Below are 21,020 nucleotides of genomic sequence, written 5' to 3'. Positions count from 1 at the left end.
TAGAGCAACCACATCTCTTACCTGACGTGACCCTTCAAAATTTACCCAAAATGCACTTTTTGAAGTTCTCTCCATCAATCATCAGACAACAGATCAAACATCCAGGGCACCAGTGCTTGTTTCTGTTTCTTCTATAGGTATTAATTTGGTGTGGGTTTACTCCTAGAACAAGCTCAGTTTATTTATTTATTTATTTTTATCCTTTTTGGCTTTACACTATGACACTTGGAAAGAATGTAAAATCAATGTGATTAACTTTATTTTTTTTTTTTTAAGTTTAAATGTGTTTAAATTTCAATTTTTTGCTAGGCTTGGACCTTCCTCAAATTTTTGTTAACTAGGTCCAAAACCCCCTGCGGCTTTCTGCGGAACAGCGACTCAAAGGGAGAAAACCCGTGGAGGCCTCCCGCAAACAACAGATGTGCTAACCAGCGAGCTCAATTGCCTTCATCCTCGTGACTAAACTTACAAATCATGAACTTTAAAGTGTTATTCAGCTGCTCCACCAGCCCATCAGTCTGAGGGTGGTACATACTGGTCCGAACAGATTTACAGAATGGTGTGCCCTGGTCATTCAGTATCTATTTGAGGATCTGAAACACCGCCTGCCCCACACTTATTGCAGAAATGGTGCATAGCAGCACTGCTTCGAGATACCGTAATCGACCACAACTAGTACAAAGCCTTATTCCCATGCATTCCAGTGAAATGGCCCAGTGAGGACCATACCTATGCACTCAAAAGGGACCTCTATTAATGTCAGTGAGTGCAAAGGCACTTTTGGAATGGCTGGCTGGTTAACCAGCTGAAACTCCAGGCAGAATGCGCACCATTGGCGCACATCCGCTAGGATGACCGGCCAATAAAATCAGGCCATTATCTGCTCCAGAGTTTTATCATATCCCATGTGACCGGCCATTGGGTTGTAATGAGTCGCCTGGAAAATTCATTTCCCGGGGCCTTTTAGGCACCAACCAGCCTCCCCTGTCACCACACCCTGAATCCTCTGCTCCACCCCTCCCCTGAACAGAGCCACAAACTACACCCCACGACACCCTAGTTTTATTTGTGGTTTGTTGGATATGTAAAGGTTGAATGAGAGGCAAAACCTTCAGCTTTCAGGGCCCTCCTCTGTGGAAACAGCTCCCAGTTTGGATTCAATACACAGACAACCCCACTCCTTTTTACGATTCTTCAACTAGGGCTGGGCTGGATCAGGTGACCCTGAAGCCAGCCACCTAAGCCTGAATTGAATGTTAATATTGAAACACTCCACCTTTGAGCCACCAGTATTTTGTAATCATTATCTAAAATGGCATTAAGGAATCATAGGATCATACTACTACTGGTAAAAATTTTGGCTATTAAAAACTGTAACGATGTGAAGCTCTTATTTTGAAATAGTTGACCCGGAAATAGCTAGCCAGTTGGAGTGGAGTAGTGCCAGCGGCGGTCCTCACCCTGCCTTCTGTTTCTCGTCGCCTGTCACAGCCTTTGAGCAGCGTTCAAGCTCGGACAGACAGCAGTCCAATCAACGCTGCGGGGGAACTCGTTAGCCGGTCTGGTGGCACTTCCACGCACTGAGATGCCAGGAAAGTCGCGCTTCAGCAGTAGAGCTCGTCGAGGCTTTCGCTGTGATTTTTGAGAAGCATCTCTGTGAAAGATAGTACAGTTTGTCACCGTTAGCCGGCTGCACAGGTAAGAACAAATGGCAATTACACAAGCAGAGGCGGTTAAAGCCCTGCAACCGCCAGCACTCAGTGTCACCTGCATATATGTGGTATTCTCTGTTATCTTTAATATCCAGATGCTTATTATGTTGAGATTTTATTCATGATGCTGATGTTAGATATCAGGAATGAGCTATGTTATTAGAGCTCATAGCACAATAACGCTCTTTGATACAGATTTTTACCGGCAAAGACAGAAATTTGAATTGGATTTAAATGAATGCCACCCATCTACCAGTGATAATAATATTGGTATTCAGTTTACCTAATTTTTAAAAAAAAATTCTCCAAACTTGATTGTTATTTTTGGAGATCTTTCTTCCAAACATAGTGACAAATACTACTTGTGCTGCATGTTGTGTTGGTTTGGAACAAAGAGATGTTCACAGGTGAGACAGGTTTTTACCAACTCTGCTGCTGTTAACATGATAAGTAAGCCACAAGGGAAAGCGAGAGAAAACAATGGTACACATGATGTATAGCATGAGATTGTCATGCAGACCTTCTCTCACAGCTTCTCGCCTTCATTTAAAACTGAGCATAAGTTTTAGGTACTACAAGTAAAATAAGGCTTCACACACTTCATACAAAGAACATCAGTTTCATGAAATAATTAGACAATACAAAAATAACCAAGGTGCCGTCTTCGCATGTCTTATTTAAGAAGCAGCTAGGGCACTCTAACTTACAAGACAGAAGTGTTCGCAGCATATTCTGAAAAATCTTTACATGAAAAACCTCACTTTTACCATAGCCTAAACGTATTTATTTAAATAAAAATATAAGCAGCACCCCAAAGTAAATGAGTGTAATGACGTGTCATTCCACGTCATTACACTCATTTACTTCATTACATAAGTTAAGTAAAGATAGCTTGAGTTCCGTTCACAAGTTTTCCTGCGCACAGTGATAGTCACCATCCCACTAACTCACTTAACTCTAGACTTTGCTAATCTAGCATTGGACTAAACTGTAATCATAATAGAGCAGGGCGATATGGCCAAAAATATTTATCACGATATATATTTGAAAATTTGCGATAACGATATAACTGACGATATAATTGATGCGAGACAAAATACAACTCCACAACATTACTAGTGCAAAAAGACAACCTTCCATTTATTTTCACTTAAACAAGAAGCTGGTTTTTATGTACATTAAAAGCTTTATAAAAATGTAACAGTGCAAATGCAAATTCCTTGCTGAAAGTTTAACCAAAAGGCATTTCCAGTAGAAATGGGCTGACATATCCTGAGCATAACCATGTATAATATCCACTGAAGTTAAAAAGAGGTGCTTTGCAACATTAAACTGCAGTGTGCAGTACGTATTTTTCGGACCATAAGGTGCACAGGATTATAAGGCACATTAAGCGAAACAAAGCAGTCAGATAAATCAAACTTTATTAAACTCATTCTTCTTGCTTCCTCCACTTCTGTACCATTGATTCATTAATGTTGAATTCTCTGGCAGCTGCTCTATTCCCATGTTGTTGCAGTATATTAATGACTAACCTCGTATTGTGGATGGATTATCTCAGTTGTTCTCCTGACTGAAGTTTGGTCCGTTTACAGCATCCTGCCATGCGATTGAATTTGTCTCTAGCCATGAGGAACCTTCACGTTAACTTTTATAAGTGGAAAAGTGTTAGTGTTTGTCCTCCAGCTTCACTGTTTATGTTATGCTAACATAGCTGTGTCGCTAGCGATCACGTAGCACATCATTATATACCAGCTAGCCCAACTTCAGTAACCCTACAAACGTCACTGCTGTTTAGTTTCCTGTCTTCATTTATGTTGGAAGTGATAGCAGAGCTGTACGTTTGAATTTTTTCAGAAATCTCTCAGTCTGAACATGCTATATCATGCTTAGGTAACTAGCGAGCTAACTTCCGATAGCTTCCTGCTAACTTCTAACTCCGTTAAATGTAATAAATTTTGTTTTCATGGATGCCTGGAAGTTAAACTTTATAGTTACACCTGGTAAAGCAGCAATGCTGATCGTTTTATTAAAGATGAAAGAATTGAGACAGTTTTTAACTCTCAGTGATGCTGCGGTGTTGTTTGACCTGAAGCATACAGAGTTTAGGACCCAGATTACTTCCAGATTTAAGAGCATCTTAGTCCGACAAATACGACAATAACGACGGCCGCTTGCATGTATCTGACGGACAAACACCAAACCAGTTCCACATCACGGAAGTTTCACCATTTTTACAAACCAATTCTGGTTCATCTGTTTCACTCAACAATCGGCCATGTGCTATGAAAACAAAGGCACTGCGCATGCGTGTTTTACTCCCATTCTATCGCAATATTTCATTTTCCTATAGTTGCCTAACATTATACCGGTATTACCGTGAACGGTATAATATGGCCCAGCCCTAAATCATAATATTAGAAATGTAGAAACACTTAGAATAGCCCTTTACTGTCATTGTATCTATTCTGGAATAACTTGGTATAATCCATCATACATAACAGTTCAGTTAACATCCCGACTCTGCTACTGCAAACACTGACACGCCCACAGGCACGCCCACTCAGAAAAGGATTAATGGACTGTTAACTGTATTTCATGACATGCAGCTACATACATAACTACTCAATGTGACAGGGCTTTGTTTGTTGCTATTGCCGTTTCTCACCACATACACCGTCATGGCATCAAATGCCCACACAAGTACAGGAAAATTATACTTTTAGGCAGTGCTTAATTAATCTGAAAAATCTGTTAAGGTGAGGTTTATATTGAATTTCAATGTATAAAAAAATTCCTTTTTTAACTCTTCAGTTTGAAATTATGGATTTACATTACTTAAAAGCCAAACAGATGTAGAGCCACACACATGCACAGTAACTTAGGGGCTATAGCCAGACATGTTTATAGCACGGTAAAATTGTCATTAGCTGCAAATGATTTTAACATGCAGAGCATTAGCTGAACATTGTGCCCTAGCTGTCTGCTGCCTTGACCTGATTGTACATCCTTAGCAAACTGGAGACTGCAGCCACTGTGAGAATGAAATATGGGACATCCCAGGTCAACCTAAAAAAAGGGTGACCATGTGATGCATTTCCTCCTCCATAGTTTCTTATTTCTATTCATAAGTAAGTAGGCCACCAGTAAGACGCTTGGATAACTCCAATTATCAGTGTTTGTTCAGTAGTACAACCATGCATATCAACATGTTACATATGACTAGATTATTTTCAAGTCAAATCAAATTTATTTATAGATGTTTAAAAACAACTGGAGTTTACTAAATCATGATGTAAGTGTTACAGGATAGACAGTATCAGGAATTTGCTCCGGAAATCAAGACAAAAAAAACAACAACAATCTTTTGCTTCATTTTAACGGTCTAAATTGTTCCTCTTTAGTCAGTCACAAGTTCTGATTGGCTGACTTTCATGTAGTTTCCTTCCGTTTCAATGAGTACTAATATTTTTTTGTAACTGAAATGTTTTCTTTAATCCATCACCATCAGTCTATAGAGTATCGACCGTATACGGTCTGTATTTCTCTTTAAATTCAGGTGCGAAAAGTCAGTGTCATGACTGGAGCTGAGACTGAGGATGATATTCCATTAGGTGAAAGGAAGACTGTCACAGACTTCTGCTATCTCCTGGACAAGTCCAAGCAACTCTTCAATGGGCTACGGTTGGTTGGAATTTACTTTGTTTTCTTCTGTCTGCTGGACTGTGTTTTCTACTCTAACATTGGTTTACAGTGCATTGAACAGATACCCCTCAAGAGTGTGTTTTCACTGGATTATTCTGCAGCATTCGGTACCAGTGTAGGAAGTGGTGTGCCCTGTCTGTTAGAGGGGTGGATTGATGTGTAGCTCATGTAAATTTGTAAATTTGTTATTTGATGGCTTAAAAATGAATACAATGTAAACCATAAACATTTTTGGGTGCTTGCATTCATTTATTAAATTATAACTAAGAATGAAATGAGCAGAATATCACGTTAGTCAAAACAAATGTGTTTTAAACATAAAATCTGATATCCTGAAACTTCTGCAGGCAGATAAAATGAATAAAATGCATGCATATGAAACATTTTGTTGGCATTCTCCAAGGTTTTGGTTCAAATGCTAAAACCAGTTTCCACCTATTGCATTGCTATTTCATTCATATCGTAATATGACTTTCTTTTTCTTTTTTGTTTTTTAAATCACATAAAAATGTATACCAGTATCATCTTGGACAGTAGGATTGTGACACGACCTGGAATGTGCCACATTGGTGGCTTCAGTAATCTGTGAATGTCGCCTTTTTGGTAATGTTCTTCATGGCTTCATTCAGATTGAGTAATGGCAGGAATGGATAGACCTGTGTTACACACGAGTAAGATGGATAGTCGTGTGTTTATTTCATAAAAATGGCGATGATTGTGATTTATAACCAAAAAGGGCTCAAAAAATAAGAATTATCCAGATTATTTTAAAAAAGATAAAGATATTGTGCTTGATAAAACTAAAGACACTGCAAATGAATTTAATGATTTCTTTGTAAATGTTGGCTTTAATTTAGCAAAAGAAATTCCAGAGTCAAGAAATAATAACGACCTGAATAAACATATTACTCAGAATGTGTCCTCCATGTTTATTGGTGCTGCAACTCATAGAGAAATAATTAACATTGTGAAGACATTTAAAAATAAAAAGTCCACTGACTGTTTTGGTATTGACATGATATTAGTTAAAAGTATTATAGAATATATAGTGCAACCTTTCGCATACATTTGTAATCTGTCCTTTCAAACTGGTGTGTTTCCCTCACAAATGAAAATAGCAAAAGTTATTCCAATCCATAAAAACGGAGAGAGATGTCAGTTTACCAATTATAGGCCAATATCACTACTCCCACAGTTCTCAAAAATTTTAGAAAAGTTATTTGTTAATAGACTTGATAAATATATTGAGAAGCATAATCTCCTAAGTGATAACCAATATGGCTTTAGAGTGAAAAGGTCCACTTCAATGGCAGTGATGGAACTTGTTGAAGGGATATCTAATGCAATAGATAATAAGGAATATACTGTTGGTGTTTTTATAGACTTAAAAAGGCGTTTGATACAATTGATCATTCTATATTAATGAATAAACTAGAGAGATATGGCATAAGAGGGATAGCATACAAGTGGATGAAAAGTTACCTGGATGAAAGATATCAATATGTCGAATTCAATAATGTAAAATCTAAGCAGTTGAAGGTAACTTGTGGTGTTCCTCAGGGCTCTGTGCTGGGCCCTAAATTATTTATATTATATATAAATGACATATGTAGTGTTTCCAAACTGTTAAAATGTGTATTGTTTGCTGATGATACCACTCTGTACTGCTCAGGTAAAAACTTAGAACAGCTTCTGACTACAGCGGAAAAGGAGTTAGATATATTAAAAAACTGGTTTGATGTAAATAAGTTATCATTAAATATAAAGAAAACAAAATTGATTATTTTTGGCACTAGACAAATGAAAAATGTATCTAAAATAAGGGTTAATGGAATTGAAATTGAAAGAGTGTACGAAAATAAATTTCTTGGAGTGATAATTGATGATAAGCTGAGTTGGAAGTCTCATATAAACCACGTGAAAACAAAAATGTCAAAAACCATTGCTATTCTCTATAAAACAAAACATGTCCTGAACAAAAAAACATTATACACACTTTATTGTACTCTGTTGCTTCCATATATGACTTACTGTCTGGAGATATGGGATAATGCATATAAAACGAACACTCTTCATATTTTCAAGTTACAAAAAAAAGCTATAAGAATTATAAACCAATCAAACTATATAGAACCAACTAACATTTTGTTTATTAATCTGAATACCCTGAAATTTTATGATTTAGTTGAATATAAAATGGCACAGATAATGTATAAAGCACAAAATAACTTGCTTTGCCCCAGTACTCAGAAGCTGTTCAAAGTCAGAGAGAGTCAATATGACTTAAGGGGAACAGATTTCTTTAAAAAAAACAAGATAAGGACAAATATAAAGCAGAGATGTGTTTCTGTTAGAGGAGTTAACCTGTGGAATAGTTATGACAGGGATTTAAAAAGGTGTGGTTCATTTTCCTTGTTTAAAAACATGTTTAAAAATAGAGTAATAGAAAAATATATAAATCAAGAATGAAAAGAGCAAAAAGGAGGAAAGAAAAAAACCTCTTGATTCTTTTGCTTTGATGTAGTTACTTATCTAAGGTGGAAAGTTTTTTGTTTTTTTTTCTTTGTTGTTTTTTTTGTTTGTTTGTTTGTTTGTTTGGTTTTTGCTTTGTTTTATTATTTTCTTCAAGCCCTGTGTACAGGAGCTGCATACAAAAAGATATTTTGTGAAAAGGGTTGGCGTAATAAGCAAATGCTTCAGCCAATACCTTTTGATTAGCCTTGTCTCATGCTTTCTTTCTTTATGGTAGATTTTTGTTCTGTTTTCACTGTTTGTTTGTTTTTTTTTTCACTGTTTTCACTGAGATTTGAATTTGAATGCTAATCAATAAAATCAAAATCAAATCAAAATTTAAATAATTACAGGCAGCAATCTATAAGGAATGTGGATTATAAAATATTAGCTAAAATTCTAATGAATGGAGTTAATGATGTGTGTATCATTATTGATAAAAATAGACTTGTAGTCTTCAGATGTGAGATAACTTTAAGAGAAATTGTATATACTGGCAATGACACAGGCTTCTTTATATAGGTTTGCATCAAAAGAAAGCGTTTATGTTTCACATTCCTACTTGTAGACAGTGATATAGACATATGTGAATTTTCATAAAAGTCCATTGTGTAAGTAAAAGTAAATGGCTTTTTGAGTGAACCTTTTGTTTCCAGTGGGGTGAAACAGGGATGTCCTTTAGGCGCTTTCCTGTATGTCTTTGCTATTAGTCTTCTGCTGAAAAAATGAATGAAGGTTCCCGTTTTAAGAGATATAATCTCTGTGATTCATCTAGAGTGAGAGCCATGGCTAATGTTGACATAATCACTAGCGATCTCCAATCTTTAATATCTTTCTTATAAACGTATATCTTGGAAACGGGATGGGCAACATTTATGCATCAACACAATTAACTAACTCATGCCACTTATGGCTATTTGTCGTACTTTCCTGATTTGAAGTTTGAAACATTTTATAACTGAAGCAGTTATCAGCTGAGCATTGCTGACCTATTTACACTCTTTAGAAACTAATTGTGATTGCTATAGAGTGCAAGCCATTTTAGTGGATTCATTTCCACCCGTTGTTGGAGTTTGCCCCAATTGCATTTTATGTTCCACCTTCTTGTTATGCTGCTTCTTCTCGTCCGCAATGTCAGCTGACAGAATGATCACGGACATAAATCAAAGATACCAACTGCGCTTTTATTTACATTTTACAAGTGAGATGATCACTTAGAGAGAAAGCTAGAAGCAACATGATGTCTCTATGATGTTTCTGAGGGCCCGGTGGCGCCAGTGTCCGGCAGCCTCGCCTCTGTCAGTGCGCCCCAGGGTGGCTGTGGCTACAATGTAGCTTACCATCACCAGTGTGTGAATGTGTGTGTGAATGGGTGGATGACTGGATATGTAAAGTGCTTTGGGGTCCTTAGGGACTAGTTAGGCGCTATATAAATACAGGCCATTTACCATTTACTTGCTGCAGCTTACTGAATGTTACAGAAGGAAAAAGAAGTGTCCCTCACACTCTGAGCAGAACTCCTGAGATCAAGAAGCAGTACTGGTCCTAGATTTTTCACTAAGTAATTTATTTATAAGCATAGAAGTAGCCTGTTCATTTCAGGCATGAGTTAGGCAATCTACTAAAAGGAGGACAAATTAATATGTCCAAAACAGGCAGACCCAATTAGACGGCAATCCACATCTTAATAAAGTTACTGTTACTTTGTCCCGTGCATAAAATCACAGCAAAAGTAACTACTCACGCTTTTTATTTGCAAAATTGTTACTGTGGTTTGTTTGTTTGTTTCGATGTGACTTAATATAAATACAATGTAACAACAGAAGAGGATTTTATGCTGTAGACTGGGATTGTAACATCTAGTCCTTTATTGGATCTAAAAGTGCCATTTGTGTTGGGTCTGAACACACAATAAGAAAGGAAGAAATTTTATCAATAACACTACCCATTCTGGGTGAGAAGCTGAATGTTAAGATGTTGCCAAGCATGTACAAAGCTGTCATCAATACAGCAAAGCTTTAAAGCGCTTAAGCGTAGAAGCTCTTTGGTTTTTTTACACTTTTGTCTTTTGTACACAATTCCTTACATCTAGAAAAGATTCTAAGATTAGAGTTTGCTGTTGGAGTTGTAAAAAAAAAAAAAAACCAACAAAAAACTGACAAGGGTCATGCTGCTCACAACAATTCAAAAAATGGCAACTACACAAATCACCCTGACTGAAGCCTTGGCCTTACTTGGTTCTTAATTAAGGTTGCTTGTTTTCTTTTTGTCATACACGAAGCAAGATATTGTAGTTTACACTTAATCTAGTCCTCAGATGCATTCCTAGTCACATTTCTTTTGGATTTGTTTCTTGCGATATTGTTAGAGTGGCTATCACAGCTTCAGAAAGCTTCAGAAAAACTGTTGAATAAACAGAGACTGGCCATCTGGAGTAGCAGGAGTTTTCCTGCTGAGTTGGTAAACCTGCCATTTGATATAAGCCAAGCTGGCCAGAACTGACACTAAGAAATTGAGTACAAAATGGGGCCTGGCCCCCGACTGACATGGATATGTTGGGTACTCCCAGTTTTTATGAAAAGTTTCGAAGTTAACTTGCATTTACTTTTCCAATAGTAAAATTTTAGCTCATATTGCCTTTTGAAGCCTAGCTCTTAGTGACTCTGTTCTGCTGAATGAAAAACTGACACAGATATAAACCAAAGCCATGACCGATGTTGGTGCTTCATTTTGCTATTTTCAAATGTACTCACAGTCTGCAAAAGCATCCCATTAATAAGTTAAAGACTGAAAGGTGTGAAAAGAGACATGCTCACTCCAGTCGTTGCACCGGAGAGCAACTTGGGGTTTGTATCTTGCCCAAGGATCTTTGGCATGCAGTCTCGTACAGCCAGGGATCTAGCGATTGTGGTTAATGGCTGGAAGTTGGGAAATCTCTAAAACATTCTAGCCCTACTGTTTGTTTTTCTGTGTTTCTGGTGGCTTGGCACCATATTTTTGTTATTGATCAAGGTTGGTAAGGTAGGCTGCCACTGTTTATGTCTAGTTGCTAATAGAATGATTTTTATTTCAGCTTAAATCTGGGACTTTAAGATGAAAAGAGAAACATAATACTTTTCAGACACAAGTTATTGTGTTATCCTGGTAAATTAATACGTTCTGTTAATTTTACAGACAGGCAGGACTGAAAGTGCCTGCTTCCTGGCTCTTACAATAATGCCCATCATAACTTCATCTTACTGGATAAAACAGATTAACTTTTAGGACATAATTTATTTTATTATTATTTTTTAGAAAAGGTGATAAATCTCAGTATATGTTATTGCAATACTCATACAATAATCATATTGTATGTTTAAAAATTATGAGTGAAGTATTGTGAAAGCGTCTTATGAGCTAGATAATCAGCCAGCCATCCTTTTGTACCCTGGTGCCTTCTGCTTGTTTTGTTCTGAGATGAGAGTGACGCACTGGGTTTATGATGCATTAGTCAGGGCTGACGCTGCCTTTTGGTCACATTTGAATCATTGACAGAGGGAGCGGGTCATCAGGTCAAAGTTAGGATTTAGAGGGCGCACAAATTCAGAGTATTGTTGAAATATGAAGCACTATTGTTAAACATCCAGTTTAATTTTGGTTGTTCACCTTTCACTGTAGTAATGTTGGCGTGTGAGCATTGTAAGAAGAGATCAGCTAGGATCAAATTTAATACCATCAATATATTCTCATATGTGTGTATCAGAATACACTAATTATGTATGCTATCCATGTAGGGTTTTGTCTCAGTTAATGTGCATTTATTGTAGTTTTCTGTCTTTAGTGCATGGTGGTTTTATGAGAATAAAAAGTGTATTTTAAGTTTACCTTGAAAATTTAAAAGCTTGAAAAGGTTTGAAAATTAACCATAGCTAATAACAATGTGCAGCATGGTGTCATTTTATTTACTGTAATTGTTAACCTGCTTTAAAAAGCTGTTTAGCACATTTTACTGGTTGAATATTGGAGCATGAAGAAAGGAAAATCTAATTAATAGCATTCATTAACATTTTAAGGTAAGGCTTTAAGCTGCCCGGTGTGTGTGGCCTTCGAGTGATAAGACAAGGATAATTGTAAGCTGAACATGTGAGATATCCTTGAGCTTTCAGGAAGGGATATGCTGGATGTAAAACTCAAGACAAACAGAGAGCATCTTTGCAACACTAAATGTGGCTTAATAATCACTTTTCTCAAAAACCGGTCACTGGAAGGCATCGTTGCAATTGAAAAAATAGTTTTCAAATAATTACTGAGCTCTGGGTAAAAAGACGCCCCATTTCTGTACAAATTTGTATAATGTGTGTTGCATGTAATGGAACAAAAAGGTCATCGCTTTTCCTTGAACAAAAAAAAGTAACTGGGGTCACAAAAAGCACCAAGAGTGCTAACAACTCTGTTTCACGAATGTTTTCACTGTTCTTTTTATTGGAGTTTGTTTGAAAGGCTGAGCACAATCAGTTGAATTTTTTGTGTGCTTTTCTTGCCTTCTCTTTCCTCTTTTATGCCGTCTTTTGCTGCAGAGACCTTCCTCAATATGGACACAAGCAGTGGCAGTCCTACTTTGGGCGGACCTTTGACGTCTACACTAAGCTATGGAAATTCCAGCAACAACACAGGTTATTTTTTTCTTGTACCGTTTAAATACTTGAATGAAGAATGTTCTTTTTTCTTTCTAAGGGTTGGTTTTATCACTGTCTCAATGTTAAGTTTGACATCTTTGTATACTTACTGACAGGCAGGTTCTGGACAGTCGGTATGGACTGAAGAGATGGCAGATTGGTGAAGTTGCATCCAAAATTGGACAGCTTTATTACCACTACTAGTAAGTGACAGGGCCTCCTGAGTCATGTATCAATGTTTTGCAGCATTATTAATTTGACTAAGGATAGGGTAGTCATCAGGTAGGATACATGTGTTGTTGCCTTTTGAATGAAGTGGACTGCTTATTGGGGTCCCAACATAGGGTCCCGAAAATTCCATGTCTGTTTAGTATCAGCATACCTTCCCTAACTCAGATGGTGGAAGACGACAGTATATTTTACCGTTTTCATGAAGACTTGCCACTGATTTTATTTCAGCATCACGTACATTCTTTGAGAAAACGACAGTACACTAAAATATCAAACACTAACATAGAATTATTGTTCTTGGCTGGCTTAGCGATAGCATGCTGTCTGTGCAGGCGCTTGCAAAGATCTGAAGTTTTGTTAGCAGCACAATGCAGATGTTACTGTATTGGATGCAGTCTCCACTTTACCATCGCGCAATTTTCTTTTTGTGCAATAAAAACAAAAAATTATGTCCTTATACACGCCGCAGCCTGCACCACTATTTTACTCCTCCTGCACACAAACTGAAATCTTTCCCATCCCTACTGCACCTAGAAGGTTTTTTCCAGCAACCGTTAAGGGAAAAAAAAAGAACTGGCAAAGTGTTGGGCATGATGAAATTAGCCACTTCTGCATAAGCAGGAAACGTCCAAACACTGTTTTTACAGCCCACAAAACTCCTTAAATGCACTCCTTAAAAAAATAATAATGATAATTTAATTCAGTGGCAACTACATCTGAAAAAGCTAGTCTGTCACCACAATGGAAGTGCCCATATTTATCCACTTCTTGTTACTACTTTGAGTATTCTAGTCATTATAACTTTAAATATTGCATTACTTAACTGCAAGCAAGCAATGTTTATTTATGTAGAGCTGTTCAAACACAGAACTCAGGAAGTGCTTTAGAGAATGTAATCCAAATTAAAAATTAGGGGAAAAACAGAAATCAGTGGTTTGTGGAAATTCCAACTAGAAAAGGTTTAGAGCAAAGAATCTCTAGACAGCTCTACTGTAAGACGATAGAAAAGAGATCACATTAGTCCAGTTTTCACATCTTTATGTTTTTTTGTTTGTTTGTTTGTTTTATCATTGAAGTAAAACAGTGAATACATGTTAGATCTGGTATGTTATGAAACTTTGAGAGCTCTCAGGTAGCCGCAAACAGCTCAGCTCATTGTCCCTGGTGTCAAAACTAAACACAGAAAAGCAAATGAATGCTGCTGCATTCGTTCAATTTATCAATCACCACTTGCAGATTTGTTTAAAAAGATGCAAATTTGAAATATGTATTCCTCTTTGTTGACAGCCTTCGTACCTCAGAAACAAGTTACCTGAATGAGGCCTTTTCATTCTACTCAGCCATTCGTCAGCGCTCCTACTACTTTCAGGTCAACAAAGAGGACAGGTAAGCTCCAGATATTTTTTGTTAAAGTAGTGTAAGTTGCAGTTTTTGTAAGATGTCTTTAAACGTTATGTATAATAAGCCTGTTTAAATTTACCTTATTAAGAAATGAGATCATACTACGAAAAAACTCCCAATGAAGTTAGTATGATTGCTGATTCAGAGGGGTGTACTACTTTGTCAACTATGTGTGAAAGTGGCTTTCTTATTACCTGGCTGGGTCACCATGGTGACTTATGCTCCAGGCATAACCTACTAGGAGTAGGTTATGTTTCAGTTTAGTCGTCTGGAACCTCCACATTTCACTGATTTTTTTTTTATTTGCACCATGTTTTAAGCGCAATTTAGGTTCCCCGCTGGGCAAACATGTCTCAAATGTGCAAGTTGTTGCCCAGCTGTAAATATATAAATGTTATAATTTATTATAATCTGCTGCCAAGTCTCTTTTACACAGTTGGAACTGCAGCTACTAGTAACCTAGAATGTTTAAAATGATCCAGTTTAAGCTTTCAGAGCTCTAACGTGCAGCTATCACATTTGATATAAACAGCAGCACCAAGATTTCCCTCAGCGTTGAAATAATTAACTGGAATTAAAATGTCTAATTTTTTGCTCGTTATGCTAAATCCCAAGATTAATGAATTTCTGCAGCATTAAGCTCTTGTGCTATTTGTTCTTGTACTGTTACATTTTTAAGTGTATAACATTCTTTATAGATTTTTATCTCCATTTAATCATTATTTGATAATGTGTCTGAGCGGACTGGACTGCACTCTTGGGGATCATTTAAGTGTGTAAGAGTCATATTATGTGTGAAACTCGCCTTTTTATGTGAGTGTGCACGATCTGATGTCTTTTTTTCCCAAAAATGAGCAAAATTTCTCTTTTCACGCTCCCAGAGTGTAGATATTTACATCAAATATTTGTTGAAAAGACAAAAATGTTTATTGGAGTCTTAAGAAACACAGGGTGAACCATTTGGTGGCTCCAGTCAATTTAATAAACACTGCTTCAACTGTGATAGTGCTTTATGTTGATTTGTTTGTGTTTGCCCGCTCATATTGTCTTTTCTTGTCTTTCATCAGGCCTGAATTAGTAGTGAAGAAGCTTCGTTATTATGCTCGCTACATAGTCGTCTGTTTACTTTTAAACAAGATGGACCTTGTCAAAGTTTTGGTGAAGGTATGGAAGCCATATTGTTAGTACTTTATATTACAGCTTGGTATGCAGGGTTTCAGTCATTAGGTAACAGTTTTAATAATGAGGTACATTCACATGACTATAATTACAAAGTGATAACTTTGTATTAATGTGTATATCGACTACTAATACTAGAACGAAAGGCATGTTATAGAGTAAAAAAAAGGGGCCAAAAACAGCTAAATAAAGGAAGAAACAGTCAAAGTGTACCTATAAGGGAAAACCATTTTGTAATAGTCGAAACTATAATTTGCCAAGTGTAGTACCTGTCTACAGTCCACTCAATACCTTCAAAGTTGAAGATGCTGTATTATAATGCTTAAAAAAAATCCCCCTTAATATTAAGCTGAATTGGGTGAGGAGGAAAAGGTAAGTGTCTTGGTTTTGGACTAATAGCTTAGTAGTTAGTAATGAGGCCACTCGCATCAAGAGGGTTGTGCATGGTCTTCAAAATGTTTAGGTAGGTTGTGCAAGTCGGAGTAGTATCTACATGAATACCATAAGCCAAGTTTTCTTATGTTAAGCCTTATCTTTCTCAAATAAACAAGTCAAAACACAGCAATCAATGTAAATCCATTCACCTGTCAGTGGTTTTATTGTTTTTGCTGAGAAGTGTATTTTCTTAATTTGTAATAGAAAGTATGTTATCATTATTGGGTATGTTGCTCGTGTTGTCAAAGATCAACACTTTGTACATGTTGAGGTACCATTAACAGGTTTTGCAAATCTCTCTTTTAGGTTCTCTCTTTTTTTTTTAACGTTAGAATATTTTCTAGATCTAAGGAGCTGCAGATATTGTATTGAACTGTGCTAATATTTTGGGTTTTTTCTCCCTGTAAATGTGAATGAGGTAGTCTACTTCATGAATTTTGTTCACGATTTACTTTTATGATTGTGTAAAAATTCAAAACTGTTCGTTTTTTTTCATGACACCTCTTATTGCTCTTCCTGCCTATCTGCCATCTGCAGGAGTTATCTGAGGAAATTGAAGACTACACACAGCGTTTCAACACAGAGGACCAGTTGGAGTGGAACCTGGTTCTGCAGGAAGTGGCAGCTTTTATAGAGGTAAATAACCATCCAAGCCTAATACTGTTTGATGTTATTTCATTATGTTAGTAATTTATTCATTATATTATAATTGTCATGTTTGTGCACATACAGGTAAACAGAGAAGTCTCTGTTCTTCCTCTTGCCTGCTGGGTGATATACTGGATCCGCACTATTTCTTCAACTGCTCTTCTTCAATTGTTTGTCTGTAACAGGCAGATCCTGTGGTAGTTCTGAACGACAACAATTCTGTCGTCACCATCAGCAATCGGCTGCAGGAGGGAAGTGTGCCTCCACTGGAACAAGGCATGGTGGTTGGGCAGCTCATCCTTGCTGACGCACTAATCATCGGCAACAGTAACAACCAGGTTCTAACCCACTAAATCTGATTCATGGTTTCTCAAACTTAACACACATCAGCATGAGCAGCATGGTGGTGCAATGATCGGCACTGTTGCCTCACAGCAAGAAGGCTTGAAACCTGGCTGGGGTCTTTCGATGTAGAAGTTGCATGTTCCTCAATGTACCTTTGTGGTTTCCTTTGGATACTGCATGCATGTTCTAGTTAAATGTTATTTGTAATCTAAAGTGCCTTAACTGGGTACTAAGACTAGAAAAGCAATATATTTCTATTTCCACAATTGCTGCAACTCTTTTCAGAGAAAACTTGAGACATTGACTCTCAAGTAATATGGATGGATGGATTATTTTATTATTTCATATACGTCCTCTCTCTGGGCCTCTGATCTGATCTTTTTCTGCTTTCTGTGCAGTTTACACTAACATTCAGTTTCTGAAGTGCTGATAGTATTTGCACTGCTCACTCCTGGCTGTTATGACCCAAAAAACTAAAATATTTGTCAAACTTTGTAGGAGAAGATTACAATATAACCAGTAGTTGTTTTTGTTTCATTTTCATTATAACTGCAGCACTGATTTATCTTTGAGGGCTCTCATTTTTCTGTGTATGGCAAACAATTGTGTTTGTGTGTGACTTTGAATAATTTTTCAAACCACAATGAAGGCTGAAACAGTAACTTGATATATTAATATTGTTTTGTCATTTATTTTAGGTGAAGTTCAGTGAGTTAACCATAGATATGTTCCGCATGCTTCAAGCTTTGGAGAGGGAACCAGTAAACCTGGCCACACAGACCTCCAAGCAAGGAACGATGGTGAGTGTCAGGCACATCGTGTAGTGGTAATAATGGGCAAGCCCCCCTCCTTCCTGCTTTACCACTTGTCCATGTTGGCCCAAACAGTATGGAAGCCTTCCACAGATGCATTGTCATCTGGAATATCCTGGTTAATCCATGACTCAGTGAAGCACATCAGGCTTCTCTGACTCCAGGCAAGTGCTGTTGGCTCATGCAGCTTGTTTGCTAGCGACCTAACATTCCCCATTATACTACAGTGGGGCAAAAAAGTATTTAGTCAGCCACCGATTGTGCAAGTTCCCCCACTTAAAATGATGACAGAGGTCAGTAATTTGCACCAGAGGTACACTTCAACTGTGAGAGACAGAATGTGAAAAAAAAATCCATGAATCCACATGGTAGGATTTGTAAAGAATTTATCCGTAAATTAGGGTGGAAAATAAGTATTTGGTCACCTCAAACAAGGAAAATCTCTGGCTCTCACAGACCTGTAACGTCTTCTGTAAGAAGCTTTTCTGTCCCCCACTCGTTACCTGTATGAATGGCACCTGTTTGAACTCATCATCTGTATAAAAGACACCTGTCCACAGCCTCAAACAGTCAGACTCCAAACTCCGCCATGGCCAAGACCAAAGAGCTTTCGAAGGACACCAGGAAAAGTATTGTAGACCTGCACCAGACTGGGAAGAGTGAATCTACAATAGGCAAGCAGCTTGGTGTGAAAAAATCAACTGTGGGAGCAATCATCAGAAAATGGGAGACATACAAGACCACTGATAATCTCCCTCGATCTGGGGCTCCACGCAAGATCTCATCCCGTGGGGTCAAAATGATCATGAGAACGGTGAGCAAAGATCCCAGAACCACACGGGGGGACCTGGTGAATGACCTGCAGAGAGCTGGGACCAAAGTAACAAAGGTCACCATCAGTAACACACTACAACGGCAGGGAATCAAATCCCGCAGTGCCAGACGTGTTCCGCTGCTGAAGCCAGTGCATGTCCAGGCCCGTCTGAAGTTTGCCAGAGAGCACATGGATGATACAGCAGAGGATTGGGAGAATGTCATGTGGTCAGATGAAACCAAAGTAGAACTTTTTGGTATAAACTCAACTCGTCGTGTTTGGAGGAAGAAGAATACTGAGTTGCATCCCAAGAACACCATACCTACTGTGAAGCATGGGGGTGGAAACATCATGCTACGGGGCTGTTTTTCTGCCAAGGGGACAGGACGACTGATCCGTGTTAAGGACAGAATGAATGGGGCCATGTATCGTGAGATTTTGAGCCAAAACCTCCTTCCATCAGTGAGAACTTTGAAGATGAAACGAGGCTGGGTCTTCCAACATGACAATGATCCAAAACACACCGCCCGGGCAACAAAGGAGTGGCTCCGTAAGAAGCATTTGAAAGTCCTGGAGTGGCCTAGCCAGTCTCCAGACCTCAACCCCATAGAAAATCTGTGGCGGGAGTTGAAAGTCCGTGTTGCTCGGCGACAGCCCCAAAACATCACTGCTCTCGAGAAGATCTGCATGGAGGAATGGGCCAAAATACCAGCTACTGTGTGTGCAAACCTGGTAAAGACCTATAGTAAACGTTTGACCTCTGTTATTGCCAACAAAGGTTATGTTACAAAGTATTGAGTTGTATTTTTGTTATTGACCAAATACTTATTTTCCACCCTGATTTACGAATAAATTCTTTACAAATCCTACCATGTGGATTCATGGATTTTTTTTTCACATTCTGTCTCTCACAGTTGAAGTGTACCTCTGGTGCAAATTACTGACCTCTGTCATCATTTTAGGTGGGGGAACTTGCACAATCGGTGGCTGACTAAATACTTTTTTGCCCCACTGTACATGGGAGACTCAGCTTAAAGCTCTTCATTGCTTGAAGCCTCCACTGTATTACGGTCTCCCTTGTGCTCTTCTGTCCCCCACCTCTGCATCCATTTCAGCCACAGAGCGTGTGGTGTGTAACTGCCATGCCGCAATCCCATTCCTCAATGAAAGTAATAGTTCTGCGGCAACAAGGAGAAGAAAAACTTTCTCAACCCACATGTTTGAGAGAAAACTATTGAAAACAAACTAACATGCTACAATAATAAGTAAAAGACAAAGAAAGTAAGGAAAAAGTTTAAAGTATGGATTAAAAATACAGGAGCAACTGAAACAGGCTGCATGCTGGTTGACGCATGTCCATCGCGTGAGTCTCTGATAGGATTTATCCACAGCACAAACTGTTCCTCTGTATAAACTGTATAGATTTGCACAAGAACACATTTACTGTCCAATCCCAATCTGCTTGTCTGTTAATGAAGATACTATTACTGTACCACATGTATAAATGCACAAATGGCTTATACATTTATAATGTATAGGGATCATAAAACCACATAATACACCTGTACACACAGCAGTGTGCCTCAGCCCCGGGCCTAGAAGCCTTTTGATTTCACTTGCATTTACATAAGGTTTTACAATCTTTTCTTTACACATGCAATGTTTTGTGTGATGTTTCTCCACAGGAACCCAACGAAAAGCCAGCGAAGAGAGAAAACCCTCACAAGTATTTGCTGTATAAGCCAACCTTCAGCCAGCTTTTTACTTTCTTGTCTGCCTCTTTTAAGGTCAGTATGATCGCAGGTTTCCTCAATAAATATTCAATAAGTTGAGATTTTTATCTCCAAGATGTATTATATATTTACATTATTTGCATTGTTAATATTTATATCCTCACTTCTTTCCACTGCTATCTGGGCATTGTTTTCAAGTTAAGCTCATAAAGGGAACATATATATATCCACTCAAGTCAGTAAATCAGGTAAATCGGTGGGATTGGATTGGGCATGATTGATGTCAGAGCCCAAACAAATCCATGGAGTGTGAGGAATCATTTGTAGACCTCTGAGTTAGGATGGTATCGAGGTACAGATCTGAGAAAGTGTGCAGAAAAATATCTGCAGCATTGAACGTCCCAATGAGCAAAGTGGCCTCTATCACTCACAAATAGAAAAAGTTTGGAACCACCTGAACTCTTCCTAATTGTGGCTTCCTGGCATTCGGGGTAGAAGAACCTTAGTTGAGGAGGTGACCAAGAACCCTATGCTCACTCTGACAGAGCTCCAACATTGCTCTGTGGAGAGAGAATAACCTTGCAGAAGCACAATCATTTCTGCAGCACTCAACTATTAAGGCCTGTGTGGTAACGTGGCTGGATGGAAGCCTTTCCTCAGAAAAGGCACATGACAACCCACCTGGAGTCCTTCAGGTGCCTTTTAGGCCATGAGATACAATATTTTCTGTTCTGATGAAGCAAAGATTGAACTCTTTGGCCTGAGTATCATGTCTGGAGGAAACCAGGTACTGTTCAGCACTTGGTCATTACCATACCTGTAGAGAATCATGGTTGTGG

General features: G+C 38.1%; 1 protein-coding gene across 3 annotated transcripts in view; it reads left to right on the top strand.

Annotated features, from left to right (window-relative positions):
• The first annotated feature begins 1,448 nt into the window (after nucleotides 1-1,448).
• scai (suppressor of cancer cell invasion) overlaps nucleotides 1,449-21,020 on the top strand; it is a 32,472-nt gene continuing 12,900 nt past the window's right edge. For 2 of the 3 annotated variants that reach the window (XM_080876388.1, XM_080876390.1), the window contains exons 1-10: nucleotides 1,449-1,698; nucleotides 5,272-5,396; nucleotides 12,485-12,580; nucleotides 12,700-12,786; nucleotides 14,102-14,200; nucleotides 15,283-15,379; nucleotides 16,367-16,465; nucleotides 16,663-16,815; nucleotides 17,521-17,622; nucleotides 20,134-20,235. In XM_080876388.1, coding sequence (XP_080732514.1) covers nucleotides 5,290-5,396; nucleotides 12,485-12,580; nucleotides 12,700-12,786; nucleotides 14,102-14,200; nucleotides 15,283-15,379; nucleotides 16,367-16,465; nucleotides 16,663-16,815; nucleotides 17,521-17,622; nucleotides 20,134-20,235 — 942 coding nt within the window. In that variant the 5' untranslated portion in view covers nucleotides 1,449-1,698; nucleotides 5,272-5,289. Of the gene's footprint in view, nucleotides 1,699-5,271; nucleotides 5,397-12,484; nucleotides 12,581-12,699; nucleotides 12,787-14,101; nucleotides 14,201-15,282; nucleotides 15,380-16,366; nucleotides 16,466-16,662; nucleotides 16,816-17,520; nucleotides 17,623-20,133; nucleotides 20,236-21,020 lie in introns of those variants that run through there. The other variant, XM_080876389.1, reaches the window with a different exon arrangement.

This window comes from Rhamphochromis sp. 'chilingali' (assembly GCF_963969265.1).
Source record: "Rhamphochromis sp. 'chilingali' genome assembly, chromosome: 2".
Classification (NCBI taxonomy): domain Eukaryota; kingdom Metazoa; phylum Chordata; class Actinopteri; order Cichliformes; family Cichlidae; genus Rhamphochromis; species Rhamphochromis sp. 'chilingali'.
Note: the sequence above shows the minus strand (reverse complement) of the source record. Positions and strands in the feature narration are given on the sequence as shown.